This window comes from Mastigoproctus giganteus, chromosome 7, assembly GCF_048544385.1.
Source record: "Mastigoproctus giganteus isolate SK-2022 chromosome 7, ASM4854438v1, whole genome shotgun sequence".
Classification (NCBI taxonomy): domain Eukaryota; kingdom Metazoa; phylum Arthropoda; class Arachnida; order Uropygi; family Thelyphonidae; genus Mastigoproctus; species Mastigoproctus giganteus.
Window position 1 is genome coordinate 216,873,573 of NC_143581.1, and position 20,478 is coordinate 216,894,050.

At 37.5% G+C, this 20,478-nt stretch overlaps 1 protein-coding gene across 4 annotated transcripts in view; it reads left to right on the forward strand.

The window, feature by feature from the left end:
• Positions 1-20,478, forward strand: part of LOC150083681 (extracellular matrix organizing protein FRAS1-like) — an 866,422-nt gene that overhangs the window by 240,795 nt on the left and 605,149 nt on the right. For 3 of the 4 annotated variants that reach the window (XR_016547213.1, XM_090378121.1, XM_090378123.1), the window contains exons 22-23: positions 11,143-11,286; positions 18,825-18,962. Coding sequence is in view for 3 of the 4 variants with exons in the window: in XM_090378121.1 (XP_090234247.1) it covers positions 11,143-11,286; positions 18,825-18,962 (282 nt within the window). In the remaining variant the exon portion in view is untranslated. The remainder of the gene's footprint in view (positions 1-11,142; positions 11,287-18,824; positions 18,963-20,478) is intronic. The other variant, XM_090378122.1, reaches the window with a different exon arrangement.

Here is a 20,478-nt window from a genome sequence, read left to right on the forward strand (position 1 = left end):
CCATCTATATCAACTGGATGTACTTCTTTTGATTTTATGTTTTTCTTAATTAACAGCATACCCCTCCTCCCTTCCTATACTGTTTATCTTTTCTGTACACATTGTACTCCCCAAATTCCAATTCTGCATTCTAATATTTGTGTGGCACCACGTCTCTGATATTCCAACAATATCCGCCTTTGATGTCTTGATCAACACTTCAAATTGATCAAATTTATTTACTATACTTCTAGCACTGGTATACATGTAAGTATACATGCATCTATTCTTATTCTTAGTTACCCTAACAGATCCCATATACCCATCTGTTTCACGATGACTGCCATCAGTTCCTGAAACCCCCAGCACCCCTCGCTCCAGGCAGCTGCTCATTCTAATAGAAGTAGTGCACAAATCACCTTCACCTCTACCTGCGGCTACTTTTAACCTTTTAGTCTGTGTATCCCCCCAAGCAAGCAGTTTTCTGAACCACCTAACACTGCCTCGATAGCATCAGCAAATATTCTTGCACCCTTTCTATTTAAGTGTATCCCATCCCTGTAGAAGCAGTCTTCCCTGTTAAGAAGCACAGACCACGCTGAAAAAAATTCTACCCCACGAGCTTTGCACATTCCCTCCAGAGCCGAATTGATTGACAAGGCTCTCATCGTACTTTCTCCTATCGTGTCTGGGCAGAATTTCAGACACTTTCGAATTTAACCCTAACTCATGACTTTTTTGCAACGTTGACCTGTAGTTGTTAAGTATATCTGCAGATCTCCTACTCTTAATGTCATTGGTGCCAACACCCTTTGTGCCCTTAAAAGATGATATATTTTTCACAACATTATCAACTTTTGCCCCTGGCAGCCATACCCTGTTCCTATTCCATCTATCCTTTTTACACAATATATTACCTGTCTTCTTGACAGTAGAGTCACGAATAATAGCTAGTTCCTTTGTGACCAACGCATTCTGCCTTGGAGATTGCCGCTGTGTTGCCTTATGCACAATAGTTAGCTCTGGCATTGAGTTGGGCAGCTGAGAGCTTGATGGGCGCCACATATTAATTTCTTTGAGGGCATCTACCCTACACCTCAAGCTCTCATAGATGCCCATTAGAATGCTGAGTTGACGCTTAATTTCTAGACACTCTCTGCAGTTGGCATTCACAAAGACATGCTCCTTGGCTAGATCATGTTCTGTTCCAGAGAGTTCGGCAAACATTTCGCAAGTTGCACATTTTTTTAGGCTGTGATGTGTCGAAGAATCGCCCCCCTCGGTTCACCCTGAGTCACAGCACTCCTGTCACTTTGTCCCCGTTGCTTTGCTGCTCTAGTCTGGAGCACGATATTTTAAATTAATAAGAGCAATAAATTTAATTAATTAATTGTCAATACTACACTATCTAATAGAATTCTAAATTCTATTAGATAGTGAATTGTGGAAGTTGAATTCTAATAGAATTCTAATAAAATTCAACTTCTATTGAATTCTAATAGAATTCAACTTCCACATTTAATCAGTTAATTTGTTCCAGCAATTAACCACCCGCTGGCTAAAGGCAAATTTCCGCATATCTATTCTTAATTTGAATTTATTCCCCTTTAGGTTCGTAATCTGAACAAGTGGAAGAATCCCATCAGAATTCAGCGTGCTCAACCCATTCAAGGCCTTATACACCTCAATCAGATCACCGCACAGGTGCTAGTCTCCAGCCACTGCAATCTGCAGAACTTAAGCCTCTCTTGGTAAGAGGATCCCTTCATTCCCCTCATCAATCTTATTGCCCTTCTCTGTACACGCTCAAGTAAATCTACATCTTTCCTAAAATGAGGCCTCCAAACCTGTATGCAGTACTCAAGGTGTGGCCTGACCATTGCCTTATACAGAGGGATAATCACCTCCTTTTCCCTGCTAGCAAAATTGCTATATCATTGACAAAACCCCATGACTTGCCCTGGCAGCCGGTCTGCATTGCTCAGGAAAACTTCATATCTGCCTGCACAATTACTTCCAGGTCTTTTTCATTATCTACCACCTTAAGTGTAGTACCACACTCTGGGGTTACTTCTACCCATATGCAGTATTAGCATTAGCATTTTAGCATTAGCATTAGCATCTGCCTGCACAACCACCCCCAGGTCCCTTTCATTCTCTACCACTGTGAGTGTAGTACCACAGTGTTGCTCTGGGGTTATTGTTTCCCATGTGTAGTACTTTACATTTGTTAATGTTAAACTTCATTTGCCACCTCTCAGCCCATCTGCTCAACCTTTCCAGATCCTGTTGCAGCAGCATAGTGTCAGTAGTGTCCTTGACAACCCTGCCTACCTTTGTATCGTCTGCAAACTTTGACATTAAGTTTGATATACCATCATCAATATCATTTATGAATACAGAAAACAATAATGGACCCAACACTGAGCCCTGAGCGACTCCACTAATAACATTAGTCCACGACGAGCAGTGTCCATTGATTACCACTCTCTGTCTTCTCCCCCTCAGCCACCCCTTTATCCACAGCAGCAATTTGCCTCCAATGTCACACTGCTCCAATTTGTGCAGCAGTCTTCCATGTGCAACAGTATCAAAAGCCTTTCTAAGATCCAAGTATATAATATCAAAGTTATTCCCTGCATCCAGTTCCTTTGTGACTGCATTATAGTATCCAATCAAATTGGTCAGGAAAGACTTCCCCTTAACAAAACCATGCTGTGTCCGAGCTATAAATGATCCTGCAGTGCTTCTTTAACCAGTGCCTCCATTAATTTTCCTGGAACAGAAGTTAAACTCACAGGTCTATAATTACTTGTGTCAGCCTTTGATCCTCCTTTGTGAATTGGGGTCACATTTGCACATCTCCAGTCTGTCGGTACCTCCCCTGAGTCCAAGGAAGCTCTCATAATTATGGCTAAGTGTTTGCTTACTTCCTCTGCTGCCTCCTTTAATATAACTGGATAGATCCCATCCACCCCGGGTGCCTTTCTTGTGTTTATCTTCAACAATTTCTCCTCCACTTTACTCTCAGTTATTACAAGATTCTCTAGCTTACTGCTAGAGTTGAATACACCTCTGGCTTTCCCCTCTCTAAATAACTGCTCATGTGTGAATGTCGATGCAAAATATTCATTTAGTTTCTTAGCTACCTGAGCAGGATCATCAACAGTTGACCCATCGATATCAAGTGGTCCAATCAGATTCATCCCCTTCCTTCTAGAGTTTACATAAGTAAAGAACTCTTTGCTGTTTTTCTTTGCATCCATTGCCAAAGATTTCTCGTAATCTGCCATCGCCTGCCTAACCTCCTTTGTAACTTGGTTACAGATCAACTTGTATCTATCATAGGCTTCTGTGTCATGTGTTAATTTGTATGTATCCCAGGCATGTTTCTTCTCTGCCATATGCCTCATCAGTTCATCTGACATCCATTTAGGCCTAAACCTTGAACAATATTTCTTGGTTGGTATGTAAAGCCTAGTAGCTTCCAAGATAAGTTCTTTGAATGCTTCCAATTTTGCATTTGCTGTTGGTAACATCATCAGTTGGTCCCACTGTATAGAATTTAAATACTGTCTCAGTCCATCGTAGTCGCCTTTACGAAAGCAAAAACCCTTCCCTTTACCCCTAATGGTAGTTGCCTCTTTGAGTAAATCCCACTTCAGCACACTGTGATCACTGCCACGTAGTGGTTCATTTATCTGCAGATTCTTAATGCATGAAGAATCACTGCTGATAATCAAATCAAGAGTATTCCTCCCTCTAGTTGCCTCCCGAACATGCTGATGTAGAAAACAATCATCCAATAAATCCACAAGAGCCTTGCTAGTGTGTGAGTGACCAGCCCCCAAATTCCAGTCAATATCTGGGAAATTAAAATCTCCCATTATAAGACTCTCTGATTTACTGGCCCACTCTATTTCCCTGTACAGTTTCTTATTATACTCATCAGAGTCATTAGGCCTATAGCACACTCCTACTCTCAATTTTGATCTCCCAATGCTTATGTCACACCAAACTGACTCGACACTGCACTGTCCAGCGATGTCCACTGGCTTCACTTCCTTGGATTTTATGTATTTCTTAACTAATAGCATAACCCCTCCTCCCTTCTTATCCAGTCTGTCCTTTCTGTAGACGTTGTACTCCCCAAATTCCATTTCTGCATTCCTTATATCTGTGTGACACCAAGTCTCTGATATCCCAACAATATCTGCCTTTGATGTTTTGAGCAATACCTCAAATTCATCAAATTTATTTACTAAATTCCTAGCATTGATGTACACGCAAGTATACATGCACCTATTTCTATTCTTAGCTACCCTAACACAACCCATGTGTTTACTTGTACCGCAATGACTCCCAGCAGTCTCTGAAATATCCTGCATCTTGTTTTTTCAGGCTTCTGCTCATTCCAATAGAAGCAGTGCAAGAATCTCTTTCACTTCTGTCAGTGGCTACTGTTAATCTATTCGTCTTTGTCTCCCCCCAAGCTAGCAGTTTTCCGACCCACCTAACACTGCCTCGATAGCATCAGCAAATATTCTTGCACCCTTTCTATTTAAGTGTATCTCATCCCTGTAGAAGCAATCTCTCCTGTTAACAAATACAGTCCAGGCTGAAAAAAATTCTACCCCTTGAGCTTTGCACAATCTTTCCCGGGCCGAATTGATTGACAAGGCTCTCATTATATACTCCCTCCTATCGTGTCTGGGCAGAATTGCAGACACTTTCAAATTCAACCCTATTTCACGGCTTTTTTTCAACAGTGACCTGTACTTGTTAAGCAATTCTGCTGGTCTCCTGCTCTTGATATCATTAGTGCCAACGTGTACAACTATATCACCTTTTGTGCCCTTAAAAGATGATATCTGCTCTACAACATCATCAACCTTTGCCCCTGGCAGACATACCCTGGTCCTGTTCCACCTAGCCTTTTTACAAAGCATGTTCCCCGTTTCCCTGACAATAGAGTCACCAACAATACTAGTTCCTTTGGGACCAGCGCATTCTGCCTTCGGGGTTGCCGCTGTGTTGCGTGATGACCAAGTGCAAGCTCTGGCGTTGATGTGGGCAGCTGAGAGCTTGATGGGCTCCTCAATTTAGTTCCTTCGAGGGCATCCACCCTGGCCTTCAAGCTCTCATATAGGCCAATAAGAACGCTGAGTTGTTGCCTGATTTCGATACACTCCTTGCATCGCGCACACACAAAGACATCCCCCATGGCAATATCTTGTCCCGTACCTGAATGCTCCACAAACATCATGCAAGCTGTGCATTTTAGAAGACTGTGATTCAGAAGGCAACTGCCCCCCTCAGTTCTCCTCTGAGCCACAGCACTTCCATTAGCTTGAGCCTTTTGTTTTGCTGCTCTGGTCTGAATCATGATTTCTTTTAATTTAAATAAAATTTCAATTTCGGTTTATAACCCTAACTTATCTCCCAACACAGTTATAACGGAATATATATTTTTTAGTGTCAAGTATTAATTATTTCCGAGTTCCCTTTATATAACTTCCGTATCAGTTATGTATTAATTAATTATGTTACGTTTGTAATCTAAGTCGGTATATGTATTTAGTTAAAAGTACAATTTAAATGCCAACGAAGTTCAACAAGTTTAATAGATTTTACCAATCACTGAAAATATTATAACCTATACTATACAAATGCTATCTAGGTTCGATATATAACGATCGTATGACAAAGACAAGGGCGGGAAATTACGAACGGTAAATCTATGGACACTTAAGTATTAATTAACTTTCAAATCTCGCTGTCTCAATTCAGAATAAACTAACGATCCTTACTAGGTCTATAAGCTACTTACAAAAAATAATTTGATGTAAAAAATATTCAATAAGCGGCTAAATATGGCTAAAAAACGTCTCAGCGGAGTTGCGACTTGTAACATGTGGATACCCTTACCGATACTTTTATGCAATTGCAAGGCCGAGTAAAGAATAAATACACCAAATTAATCAGAAAATCACAAAATAATGCTATACTACTAAATTTAAATCAAAAGTTTTAGAAAAACAATAATTTCAAATCAATAAATAAGAAAAATCCACTTAGCGGCTTTGAACACGTCTGGTCCCTACTAGCCTCGTCAGCAGACTCTGCATTTGTCAGTACTTTGCATTTGTCAAGATTAAACTTCAGTTGCCACTGCTTAGCCCATCTGCCCAAATTATCTAGATCCTGTTGCAGTAGCACACTGTCATTACTGTCATTAACAACCCTGCCAACCTTTGTATCATCTGCAAACTTCGACATTAAGCCTGATATACCTTCATCAATATCATTGATAAATATACAAAACAACAGTGGACCCAACACCGAACCCTGTGGGACTCCACTAATGACATTATTCCACGAAGAGCAGCACCCATTGATTACCACCCTCTGTCTTCTCCTACTTAACCATCCTTTTATCCATTGTAGCAACTTACCCTTAATACCATTCTGCTCCAATTTGTACAATAGTCTTTCATGTGCAACAGTGTCAAAAGCTTTCCTGAAATACAGATATATGATATCAAAATTATTTTTTGCATCCAGTTCCTTTTTAACCACATAATATCCTATCAAATTTGTCAGACAAGACTTTCCCTTAACAAACCCATGCTGTGTCTGAATTATTGCTGCAGTCTTGTCTAGATGATCCTCAATGCATATTTAACCAGTGACTCCATTATTTTACCCGGAACAGAAGTTAAACTAACTGGTCTGTAATTACTCGTGTCACCCTTCGATCCCCCTTTGTGAATTGGGGATACATCTGCACATCTGCAGTCCGTGGGAACCTCCCCTGAGTCCAAGGATGCTCTCATAATTATGGCTAAGGGTTTGCTTAGTTGCTTTGCCATCTCCTTTAATATAACTGGATAGATCCCATCCACTCCAGGTGCTTTTCTTATGTTTAACTTCAACAATTTCTCCTCCACTTTTCTCTCAGTTATTACAAAATCATTAAGTATCCTGCTACAATTTGATAACTTTCTGCCATTTTCAAACCTTAATAATTCCTCATGTGTGAATGTAGATGCAAAATACTCATTCAGTTTGTTTGCTATCTGAGCAGGATCATCAACAGTCGAACCATCGATATCAAGTGGACCAATCAGATTCATGCCCTTCCATTTAGACTTTATATAAGTAAAGAAATCCTTGCTGTTTTTCTTAGCATCTTTTGCCAAGGATTTCTCGTAATCTGCCTTCGCCTGCCTAACCTCCTTTGTGACCTGATTACAGACTAGCTTATATCTGCCATAGGCTTCTGAGTCGCTGGATAATTTAAATGCATCCCATGCATTTTTCTTCCCTGTTACGAGTCTCATTAGTTCATTAGATAACCATTTAGGCCTAAACCTTGAATAATATTTCTTAATAGGTATGAAACTTTTAGTAGCATCCACGATTAATTCCTTGAATGCTTCCCACTTAGAATTTACTGTTGGTAACATCGTCAGTTTATCCCACTGTACAGAATTTAAAAATTGTCTGAGACCACTGTACTCACCTTTACGGAAGCAAAAACCCTTTCCTTTACTCCTGATGGTAATTATGTCTTTAAGTAAATCCCACATCAGTACACTGTGATTGGTGCCTCCGTAGCCAGGTGGGGAGGAGCAGCAGTGCGTAGCACACGCTTCTTGATTAGACCAGGGTTCGAGCCCGTGATCCACCAAATACGTATGACGCGAAAAGGTCAGGGAATGATCACCGCATATCCCCCGAGCAATATGGCCTTAGTTGCTAATGCTCGTAAACACCAAATAACAACAACTACACTGTGATCACTGCCACCTAGTGGTTCCTTTATCTGTCGTTGTGGAAGTTGATTGGTTAAATAAATTTAAGGAGGAACTGGACAAACTTTTAGAGGGAATTGTTTTGTATTTTTTTTTTTCCTGATGCTGCATAAGCTTATACACTTGCTTTCTTGCTTCACATGCCACTACTACTACTATCTCCTTTGTGAATTGATTACAGACTCTACCATAGTCTTCCGTGTCACCTGATAATTTATTTGAATTCTGTGCATTTTTTTTCTGTGCCACGAGCCTCATTATTTCATCTGATATCCATTTAGGCCTAATCTTTGAATAGTTGGTATGAAAAGCCTAATAGCTTCCAAGATTAATTTGTTGAATGGTTTCCATTTAGAATTTTTTGTTGGCAACATCATCATTTGGTCACACCGTATAAAATTTGGTCTCACTCTAATTTAAAAGTTAAAATCCTCCATTATAAGACATTGTGATTTACTGGGCCACTCAATTTCTCTGTACAGTTGTTGGTTGTACTCATCAGAGTCATTAGACCTATAACACACTCTTACCCTCACTGACTGAACATTGCACTGTCCATCTATATTGACTGGATGCACTTCCTTAGATTTTATGTTTCTTAACTAACAGTATAATCCCTCCTCCCCTCCTATTCCGACTATATTTTCTGTACACATTGTACTCCCCAAATTCCAATTCTGCACTGCTTATAATAAATGTGATTATCTGATTATATAATTCTATAATTAAAAGGTAACTAATATAGTAAATTTGATCTTTGTCAAGACCTTTTGATATTTGTGATGCATCTTATAGATGGAAAACTTAAGGATAAGATTGTGAACAAAGATATATTCAGAAATGGCTTTAATAATGGTTTTAATTATAATCGATTGTTTACTATGCATTTTTGAAAATATTATTGTAATTAACGTGTTGTAATATTTTGTATTATAACATTATAATGATATAGGATTGTGGGAGACAGTTGAGGTTCTCTGAGCAGTGCAGACAGGATGCCAGGAGAGCTCATGGAGTTTTGTCAGTATTATATAAGAATTTTCTAGCAGGGATGAGGAGATTATTTTTACATTGTACAAGGCAATGGTTAGGCTGCATCTTGAGTATTGCATACATGTCTGTAAGCCTCATTATAGAAAGCATGTAGATCTGCTGAAATGGGTGCAGAGAAGGGCAGCTAGATTGGTGAAGGGTGAAAGGGGTGGTCTTACCAAGAAAGGCTTTAATTCTGCGAATTGCAGTGTCTGGAGACTAGGCACCTGCAAGATGATGTGATTGATCTGCTTAAGGCTGTTTAAGCAAACTCAGTGCTGATGTGATTCTTCTTCTTGCTCAGACTATACACATCACTGGGCATAAATTCAAATTGAGGAAAGACGGTTGCAGGATATATATGCAGAGGTTTGTTTTTAGCCAGTGGGTGGTTGATTGTTGGAACAAATTTTCATCTGTTGTTATGGAAGTGGGTAGTTTTAATAAATTCACGGAAGAACTAGACAAGTTATTGGAGGAGTTAAGACAGTGGAAAGAATGATTGAGGACGGAAATTTTTTTTTCCTTCTATACAGTGGGACCTTCTATTATGCTAATAATTGGTTCCTGAGCAGTCTGGATTTGATTCTCATTGACATTTGGACAAATTTCTAAAGTCCACCTCAGTTGAGGGTGTAGTTAGCTAATCCTCCCTTCCATTAATTATTTCAAGTTTTTCAGCCTGTGAACATGAACACACATTTCACAGACTAATACATGATATGGCTATGAGTGACAAGCCCTAGTGCCATTAAATTTGATTTTTTTTTTTTTTTTTTTTAATGGAGATATGATCCAACCTTTGTGGCAGCTTAGTTGCAAGATACATTGACATCTTCTTCTTGTTTGGAAAGGTTTTAGTTTGATTCCCATCAGTGAATGAGGAATTTTGAAAGTCTTCACATGAAGTTGTAATTAGCCAGTCTCACAACTCAGGCATATTAATTGGTGTTTTTCCTCATTAGTCATTCTGAGTTTTTTCATCCAGCACACCATGCAAATTGGCTATTGAACATATACAAAATTGTCAGGGAAATGGGTTGTACAAAAAGGATAGATGGAATAGGAGATTAACAGGGTATTTCTGCCAAGGGCAGAAGTTCTTGTTTATACTCCTGCATGACCATGGAGTTTGCAATAAATCAGTCAATACAAATATTAATCGTATTTAGCAGTCAATGGCTTTAACCCTGTTCCACTCAAAGACCATGTGTTACTGCACTCGCGCTCCTAACCACTTGGCTACGTCAGGCCTGTTTGATGACAGAGCAGATATCATCTTTTAAGGGCACAAAAGGTGATATTGTTGTACACATTGCTACTAATGATATTAAGATTAGTAGATCTGAGGACTTTTTAACAAGTACAGAGCAGTTGAGAAAAAAGTTGTGAGTTAGGATTAAATATGAAAGCGTTTGCAATTCTGCCCATTGATGATAAGAGGGAGTATATGATAGGAGTCTTGTCAATCAATTCGGATTGTGGAAGGCTCATGGGGTAAAATTTTTCTGACCATGGTCTGTGCTTGTTAAAGTAGAGACTGCTTCTACAGGGATGGGATACACTTAAATAGAAAGGATGCAAGAATATTTGCTGATGCTATTGAGGCCGTGTTAGGTGGGTTGGAAAACTGCTAGCTTGGGGGAGGGATTCACAGACTAAAAGATTAACGCTAGCCACAGGCAGAGGTGAAAGTAATTCTTACACTGCTTCTATTAGAATGAGCAGCAGCCTGGAAAGCAAGGTGCTGGGGATTTCAAGGACTGGTGGGAGTCACCAGCGAACAAGTAAATACACGGGGTGTGTTAGGGTAACTAAGAGTAAGAACAGGTGCATGTATACTTGCATGTACACCAGTGCTAGGAGTATAGTAAATAAATTTACTATACTCCTAGCACTGGTTTACTACTGGAGGTAGTAAACATTGATTATAAGTGTGTATATAAAATTTACATATATTTTTAAAAGTGTCTGGAATTAAGTCAACACTATTGTATTTTAATTTTTAATTTTATTTAATTTTGATTTTAATATTTTAGTTTTAAATTTAAATTTTTTTAAAATAAAATTGCTCGTAAAAGTTGCACAGTATGCATGTTAAAGTATATCAAAAGTCAAATATAGTTGCGGAATACTAAAATCACATGGTATCACTTTAATATGTTTGTTTTTTTCAGTTGCTAAATTTCATGAATGTTTAATGTTAAGTATTTAATAAGAACTCTTTTATGCTCATGCAAATTTTGTATATGCACATAAACATTTATTCAAGCATTCATTTCAGACATTAACTTTGAATTGTATAATTTTGTAGAATGTCATACTCAGTGTAGTACTTGTGAAAAATATGGTGCTACTGGGTGCAATTCATGTAAAAGGAATCGTGTATTATCACATACAGGACTGTGCCTTACTAACTGTTTGCAAGGTTATTACAATTCTTCTGGGATTTGCCATGGTATGTTTGCTAGGTTTAAGATTTATAAATATTTATCTAAATCAATATAACTGAAGAATATTTGTTTATTTGGACAAATTTATTTTAATGATAGATTATTTACAACAGTTATGATTATATATTCAGGATATATGCTACCAAAATGCTTTAGTTTTTCAAAACCATAGAGAATTTATGTAGTTTCTTCAAAATTTGTCTTTGAAAAATATAAAATTCCAGTTGGAAAGGAAAAAAATTATTTCTAGTTGGAGTTATAGTTTTGTATGAAAACTTATAAACTAGTCTAGTAGCACAAAAAATAAATAAAAAATAGTACTTAGTACCGTGCATGGGTTGAAGGAGAAGTATGGGGGGAGCTGGAAACTTTGCTCTAGAGGCTAAACATGGGTTTCACCACTTCAAGCCTCCAATAAGCAAACTGGTGGTATTGCACCGGTTGATGAGAGTTATCTACCACCTAGTAAATTACAAATGGAGAGTTGTAAAAATTCTTTTGAAAACAGAAAAAAAAAAAAAAAAAATTTGCTTTTTTCATAAAAAAAAAGCAAGCTTTATTCTGAAGGTTTTTCATTTTTAATGCAACACATACAATATAGCCAGGAGTGTGGTACCTTCTCGCAAGTTAGAAAACAAAGATTAATGAATGAATTTAAAGTTCATAAAATTAATATTATAAAAAATTTATTTTCAACCCAAATAAATGTATGGGATAGTAATTCCTCCAACTTGTATTGTTCATAGTTTGGAAATAGGGGCCAAAACACTACCCTCCCTTGTCAATAAATTAGTAAAAGCCCCTTCTTTGTCAATCACAATAGTGAAAGACCAGTGAGAGATGAATACTAAGACAATATGTCATGAATGTCAAAACAGGTTGATGGATGATGAACTGATCAGTACAATGCCAACTTTGACAGTGCCTCAGTGTTTTATATTAGCATTAGCATTAGCATTAGTAGAGGCATTTGATGCAAGAAAGCAAGCTTATGCAGCATCAGCCAAAAAAAAAATAAAGTAAAATAAATAAATAAAAAATAACCACTTCCACTTCACCCCTCTGTTCGTTCAAAATACCTGTCCAGCTGAGCCTTAAACTTATTTAGGCTATCAACTTCCACGACAAGGGATGGAAGTCTGTTCCACCTACCAACCGGCCGACCGGGCTAGCCGAGTGGGTAAAGTACCTGCCCGGCAACCCAAAGGTCGCGGGTTCGATTCCCGCCTCGGGCTTGGATCAAAGTACTGCAAAAACCTTGGGAGGTGCAATATGGCCACAGAAGCCGATGCGCCAACAACTACCAAATCAAAAAAAAAAAAAAAAAAAAACCTACCAACCACCCGCTGGCTAAAGGCAAATTTCTGCACATCTATCCTACATCTGTCTTTCCTCAATTTGAATTTATGCCCTCTCAGGTGATTATTCTGAGCAAGAGGAAGAATCCCATCAGCATTGAGCAAGCTCAAACCATTCAAGGCTTTATACACCTCTATTAGATCACCTCGCTGGTGCCTAGTCTCCAGACACTGTAATTTGCAAAACTTAAGCCTTTCTTCGTAAGAGCACCCCTTTGTTCCATTCACTAATCTTGTTGCCCTTCTCTGTACTCGTTCCAGCAGCTCTACATTCTTCTTGAAATGAGGCTTTCAGGCCTGTATACAGTACTCTACTCTAGGGTGTGGCCTGACCATTGCCTTATACAAGGGAATAATCACCTCCTTATCCCTGCTAGAAAAATTCCTATATATCATTGACAATACGCCATGAGCTACTCTTGCAGCCCGTCTACACTGCTCAGAGAACTTCATATCTGCCTGCACAACCACCCCCAGGTCCCTTTCATTCTCTACCACTGTCAGTGTAGTACCACAGAGTTGATACGTTGCTCTGGGGTTGCTGTTTCCCATATGTAGTACTTTACATTTGTCAATGTTAAACTTCATTTGCCACCTCTCAGCCCATCTGCTCAACCTTTCCAGATACTGTTGCAGCAGCATAGTGTCAGTAGTGTCCTTGACAACCCTGCCAACCTTCGTATCGTCTGCAAACTTGGACATTATGCTTGATATACCATCATCAATATCATTTATAAATACAGAAAACAATAAAGGACCCAATACTGAACCCTGAGGGACTCCACTAATAACATTAGTCCACGATGAGCAGTGTCCATTGATTACCACCCTCTGTCTTCTCCCCCTCAACCACCCCTTTATCCATAGCAGCAATTTGCCTCCAATGCCACACTGCTCCAATTTGTGCAGCAGTCTTCCATGTGCAACAGTAACAAAAGCCTTTCTAAGATCCAAGTATATAATATCAAAGTTCTTTTGTGACTGCCTTATAGTATCCAATCAAATTGGTCAGGCAAGACTTCCCCTTAACAAAACCATGCTGTGTCCGAGCTATAACTGAAGTCTTGTCTAGGTGATCCTGCAGTGCTTCTTTAACCAGTGCCTCCATTAATTTTCCGGGAACAGAAGTTAAGCTCACAGGTCTATAATTACTTGTGTCAGCCTTTGATCCTCCAATGTATGGAGGATCAAAGGCTGACACAAGTAATTATATGTATACCATACATAGACATATAGACATATGTATGGTATATAGACATATAGACATATGTATGGTATATAGACATATAGACATATGTATGGTATATAGACTATGTATGGTATATAGACATATAGACATATGTATGGTATATAGACTATGTATGGTATATAGACATACATAGACATTTTTTACCATACATAGACATATGTATGGTAAAAAAAAAAAAAAAAAAGGGGTGATGCAGGTACCAATGTTGTGCAGTCAAGGTGATTTATAGGGTGCTAATATGATCCAACGAAGTGTTACAACTTCAAATATTTAATGCACTCACAGCAGGAGCTATATAACTTTTATGAATAAATTTGATAACTTGTGGGTTTAGCTTGGCAGTGAGCTGACTTTTTATCTTGAATCCCTGTTTTTATTTACATCAATTGAAAGTTTGCTGGCTCCAAAAAAGAATTCATAGATAGCAAGTTGCCAACTGAGTTTCTAGAAGTGTTTGTTAAATATTATTTAACTTTAACTTAAGTATAATCTTATTTGGAGAACCATTTGTCATCCAGTATTTCTGTTTTAAGAACAAGTTTTTTTGAATCAAATTGAAATGAATTAATTAATTTTAAAAACACACACAACCCTATTTGCTGTCCTAGTAGCTGAGACAGGTTGCTAGAACAACCCATGGGGTTCTTTCAGGGATATACAGAAATTTTTCCATCAGGGATAAGGAAGTGATTATCCCATTGTATTAAGCAATGGTTAGGCTATATATAGATCTGGAAGTCATTTTAAGAAGGATAGGGAACTGTTGAAACAGGTGCAAGAACAGCAGCAAGGTTGGTCATGGATACAAAAGGGTATTCTTGCTGTGAAAGACTTAGTTCTGCAAATTGCAGCTGAAAACTAGAAACCTGAGAGGAGATCTGATTAAAGTGTTAAATGGAATGCGTAAACTAAATGCTGATGGTATCCTTACTCTTTCTTAAACAGCTTTTTTTTTTTTTTTGGCTGGTGCTGCATAAGCTCATACACTTGCTTTCTTGCATCACATGCCACTACTACTACTACTAATATTAATTATCCCATATCATGCTTGGCATTTTAACAATTCCTCATAGCAGTGCTAAGTGTGAGAAAATATTCAACCAGGTGAAACAAAAAACTAATTTCAGATCTTTCCTTTATGGTGAAGCTTTTGAAATGCTCTTGACATCCATGTCTAAATACCAAGTTAAGTCAAGAGTTTTGAAACAAACTTTGACTCAACATGTCTGAGAACAGCAAAGTCTACAGCAGTATCTTTCTTGAAACAGTCATAATCAGTTGGTGTCTAACAGATAATCCAAACAAAAATTCATAGAGAAAATTGTAGATAAGCTAATTTTTGAAAGTTATACTGTACTAGTAAAATGTCCTTTGTCTGTATTTTAATATGAAATTTAGGGCAGTGTGGACTTAAAAAAAATCCCCGTTTTTTTTGCCTCTTTGCCCAGAAAATATCATGTTTTCCTTCTGCTTACCCAATGGCCAGTTTTTCAGAAAAACTGCAGCTTTGTTCTTATGTCAATTTCAAAACATTTATATGTAGGATTGTTCAGTTAGTGATCATTAATAACTGTAATAATTTTTTAAAAAAGTCTCAAGAACAGTTATATAGTTGATTTATACTTGGTCCTTTTATGATTCAGTTTCATTACAAAACAGTCACTTTTTAATACAAAAAAAATTACAGTTAATAAAGATCAAAAGATGCCAAGAAGCCATGTTTTTTCTGCATCAGTCAAAAAAAAAACTTGACAATACAATATATCTGCTATCGTACTTTTCTCACCGCCAGAAAGAACCATCCAGCTACCTCTTAAATTTTGCCTGACTGTCAGCCTCAACCACCCAAGGAGGAGGTTTATTCTAGTGGTCAATAACATGTTATCTAAAAGTGAACTTCTTTAGTTGCAGTCTGATTTTTTTCCAAATAGTTTATATTGTTTTTTTTTTGTATCCCATTTAAAATGTGGAAATCCATTGTCATTCATTTCCCCATTCCCTTCAATCAGAACCCATCCCACTAAAGATACCTAGTTTTCGAGCTTTGTAATCCCCATATTCCTACTTTTCTCTGGAAAAAAAAAAAAAAAAAAAAAAAACCCATTGCTGTTTTCACTGGATTAATTGCCTATCTTATGCCTATGGTAGAAATAAACTAGTCTCAAATGAAGTCACAAAGGAAGTTAGGCAAGCTAAGGTATCTACCTCAGCTTGCCTAACCCGAGAAGTCTCTGCCAAGAATGCCAAGAAAAGTAGCAACGACTTCTTTACTCATATTAACAGTAGAAGGAAGGGGTTGAATCACATTAGTTCACTTGATTTCAATGGTTTAATTGTTGATGATCCAGCTCAATTTTTTGAAAAGCTGAATAAGTATTTTGCATCTGTGTTCACACATGAGGAGTTCTTTAAGGAGCGGAATGCCAGAAGTTCATCAAAATCAAATGACTTTGTGATAATTGAGAGGAAAGTGGAAGAAAATTTGTCGAAGCTTATAATAAAAATGGCACCTGGGGTGAATGGGATCTATCCAATTCTATTAAGAGAGGCAGCAAAGGAGGAAAACAATTAGACTTGAATTTCGGTCGATTGTAATTTTTGGGAAATACATGTGAAGGAAGGTTTTTGAAAACAGAAGTAGAAAGGATAAATCAGGAATGGGAAAGTTGGTTCTGTAAATTTGGAGTTGTAAAGTGAATGGATGCCAAGACACCTAAAACTTAAGTGTCTCAGCATCCATTGCATCATTTGTTCAGACTGGTTTGGAAGAGAAAGTGGTGGAATTACATTTGCATAGGAGAGACTGACCATCTATGTGACAGCAAGTAGAGAGATGTAGTTAGAGAAGGATCATTAATTAATCTGGTTTCTCTCTTGAATAGAGTAGGACTTTGAGAGCGGGTTTGAGGGCAATGCCCCAGATGTAGGAACAATATTCCATGGTAGGACAGATTTGAGATTTGTATGGAGTCAGTAGCTATTTACAAGAAAAGTAATGCTGGGAGCAAAAAGAAAAGTTCTTTTTTTGTGCAGAGGAAACAGAATTTGCGATGTGCTTCTGTCAAAAGAGGTTACAAATCAGGTCCCCAATAGAGATATGTAATCCTGTCTAGAAATAAGTGTCACCAAAGATAAGCATAGGAGGAATAGACTCTTTTTTTTGTGAGAAATAATATAGGAGTGAGTTTTGAATGGTTTGAGCATGGTTTGAATAAAGCCTTGAATGGTTTGAGCATGCTCAATGCTGATGAGATTCTTCCTGTTGCTGAGATTAATCACCTGAGAGGGCATAAATTCAAATTGAGGAAAGAACACATGTAGGATAGATGTGCGGAAATTTGCCTTTACCCAGTGGATAGTTGGTTGTTGGAACAGACTTCCATCGCTTGTTGTGGAAGTTGATAGCCTAAATAAATTTAAGGCTCAGCTGGACAGGTATTTCGAATGAATGAAGGGGTGAAATGGGAGTGGTTCTTTTTTTTTTTTTTTTTTTGGCTGATCCTGCATAAGCTTGCTTTCTTGCATCATATGCCTCTACTAATGCTAATGTCAACAAGTTTTACCTTTCGAGCATTGTTGCCAGAATCAATGTGTCCAGCTGATAAGCATGCCTGTTGTGGAAGTTCAGGACTGTGGAGATTTAGAATGGGTTTTTTTGAACACATCACAAATTTTCTCTGCAGCTCCAGAATCGGCACTGACAACTTCACCCCAACTTTAATGTTTTGGAAACTAGAGTGATGCTTGAACCTATTAAATCACCCATTGCTTGCTACAAACTTGACTTGTGATTTTCTATACCTATCCTTAATATCTTCATGAATACTTCTTGCTTTTGCTTGAATGGCCATTGCACTCAGGGGCACTTGCTTCTGAATCTGATTTTCCATCCATATTATTAATAGCTTTTCCATATTCAATATAGCACCTTAATGCTGTTTTTTGATCACTGTTGATCTTGAATGTGCTGATCCTTTAACATGTTCTTTTATATGTGCACTATCCCTTAAAATAGTATTCACTTTTGAAGCAGCGAGACCTAAGTCTTGCAATAGATGACAAACTTTGCCCTGCTTCGTACTTCTTAATTAATCATCTTCATTTCAAAATCAATTTTGTTTTGTTTCCTAGCACGCACTTGCACTTTCCGTTGGTCCCTTTCCCTTCACCATTGTGATAAATAAATACAAATGAAGAGAAGATTCTGAAAATTTATTTATGTTTTTATATGATTGAAGATTTCAGTGTAGGGTAACTCATTGCACTATAATACTGTAACGTAAAACCCCACAGAATTTCAGTCATCGATATTATTGCAAATGCAATAAGATCGAGGTTACTGTCTATTTATAATAGATTGCACTAACAGAAAAACCCAATGAACCAGAAAGTGCAAATCGTTTTTATTGTTTTATGGTAGTGACCTCCAGAAATGTGTTTTAGAAAAATATCACAATGACATTCAAAATTGATTGTTATAACAGAACATATGATAACAATGAAAGTGTAGTGCAATTTCCATTATAAAAATGATCTTTAAGAGAGATAAATAGATTAGTTATATAGCAACAATTTCAATTTCCAAGGTATTGGAACGAATTACCAAAAAAAAAAACAAAAAAAACAATGTGTTATTGGGTTCACATTACGATATTTTCACAATACCTCCATTGATTCCTATGGAATGCAAAATGGGTTTACACAATTTTTTTCAGTTTGCCACGGCCGGAAAAAACTTACGTAAATTCGAATTTCCATAAGGCAAGTGTTATGTAAGTCGAGGAGTGCCTGTAGTTGCAATTTTTAAAAATATAGGTAATATGAAAACTGGTTAGCTTTTACATGTGATTTAAAAGTGTTGATAATTCTAGATAATTTTCTTTCTTTTCTTTGTGTGGTGCAAAATTCTCATGCATTTTCAATAAATTTTTTATAGCTTGTGACTACAATTGTGTACATTGTTCTGAGAGTCAGTGTCTACAGTGTCGTGATAATCTTGTTCTACAATTTGGTGAGTGTATTCCATCCTGCTATGAACAATTTTATCTTGATCATATTACAAAGGAGTGCAAAGGTAGGTGGACTTTTATTGCAATGTTTTGTTCTTTTTTCAAGAAAGATTTATCTGTTGATTTTTTGCCATTCATAGCTTGCCATCATGCTATGTTTTTATTTGTTTATATTTCATTGAGAAATATATTATCGAACAGTTTTATTGTTATGAAATTGAACTGTGACAACTTCTTAGAAGCTAAGCTTTAATCATATGATAGTGAATATTAAGCAGATTCACATCACTAATATATCTCCTATACATTATTATTTCTTTTTAATTAATAACATATAAGAGCTAAATTAACTTGCTTCAACAATTATTAATTTATAATCGTTTAAGTAAGCAAGTAAATTTCATGTTAGTTATTTGTGTATTTCATAGTTCACCGGATATCCTCCTGCTTACTAAATCAAACTGAGATATATATATAGATGTAATTAAGTGTATTCTAAAGCAAATTCCTCTGTTAATGAGTTAACAAACTTGATGTTGGAAGATAGTAATAGAGGCATGTGATGCAAGAAAGCAAGTGTATGAGCTTATTTAGCATTAGCCAAAAAAAAAATTCACACTACCATTCCCTCTAAAATTTTGCCTAGTTCCTCCTTGAATTTATTTATACACCTCAATCAGATCTAGTCTAATCAGGTACCTAGTTTCCAGCCACTAAAATTTGCAGAACTTAGGCCTCGCTTGGTAAGAGGATCCCTTTGTTCCCCTCACCAGTCTTGCCCTTCTCTGTACACACTCAAGCAAATCTACATACTTCCTAAAATGAGCCCTCCAGACCTGTATGCAGTACTCAAGACATGGCTTGACCATTGCCTTATACAAAGGGATAATCACCTCCTTTTCCCTACTAGCAAAATTCCTGTATATCATTGACAAAACCCCATGACCTCTGGCAGCCTGTTTGCATTGCTCAGAAAACTTTGTATCTGACTGCACAATTACTCCCAGGTCTTTTTCATTTTCTACCACCCTAAGTGTAGTACCACCCACCCAGTTGGTACGTTCCTCTGGAGTTACTTCTTCCCATATGCAGTACTTTGCATTTGTCAATGTTAAACTTCAGTTGCCACTTCTCAGCCAACCTGCCCAAATTTTCTAGATAAGATAAGACCCTTATTTCTGTCTGACACTAACAGCCTCACTTAATAGACTAGGTGATATGTTTTCCATATGTGATGAAACTCAAACACCAGCTGACCGGGCTAGCCGGGTGGGTAAAGTGCTTGCCTGGCAACCTAAAGGTCATGGATTCGAATCCCACCTCTGGTTTGGATCAGAGTAAATGCAAAATCTTTGGGAGGTGCATTATAGCCACAGAAGCTGATGCGCCAACAACTAACAAAAAAAACAAAAAAAAAAAAAACCAAAAAACTCAAACACCAGCCTCTTCAAATGAGGAGTGTTACAAGCCAACTACTTGTTTGGCTTGTTGTTATAAGCCAAATTTATCAAACTTATTTGGTTTTTAGGAGCATTAGCAACTAAGGCCATATTGCTCCAGGGATATTTGCGGTGATCATTC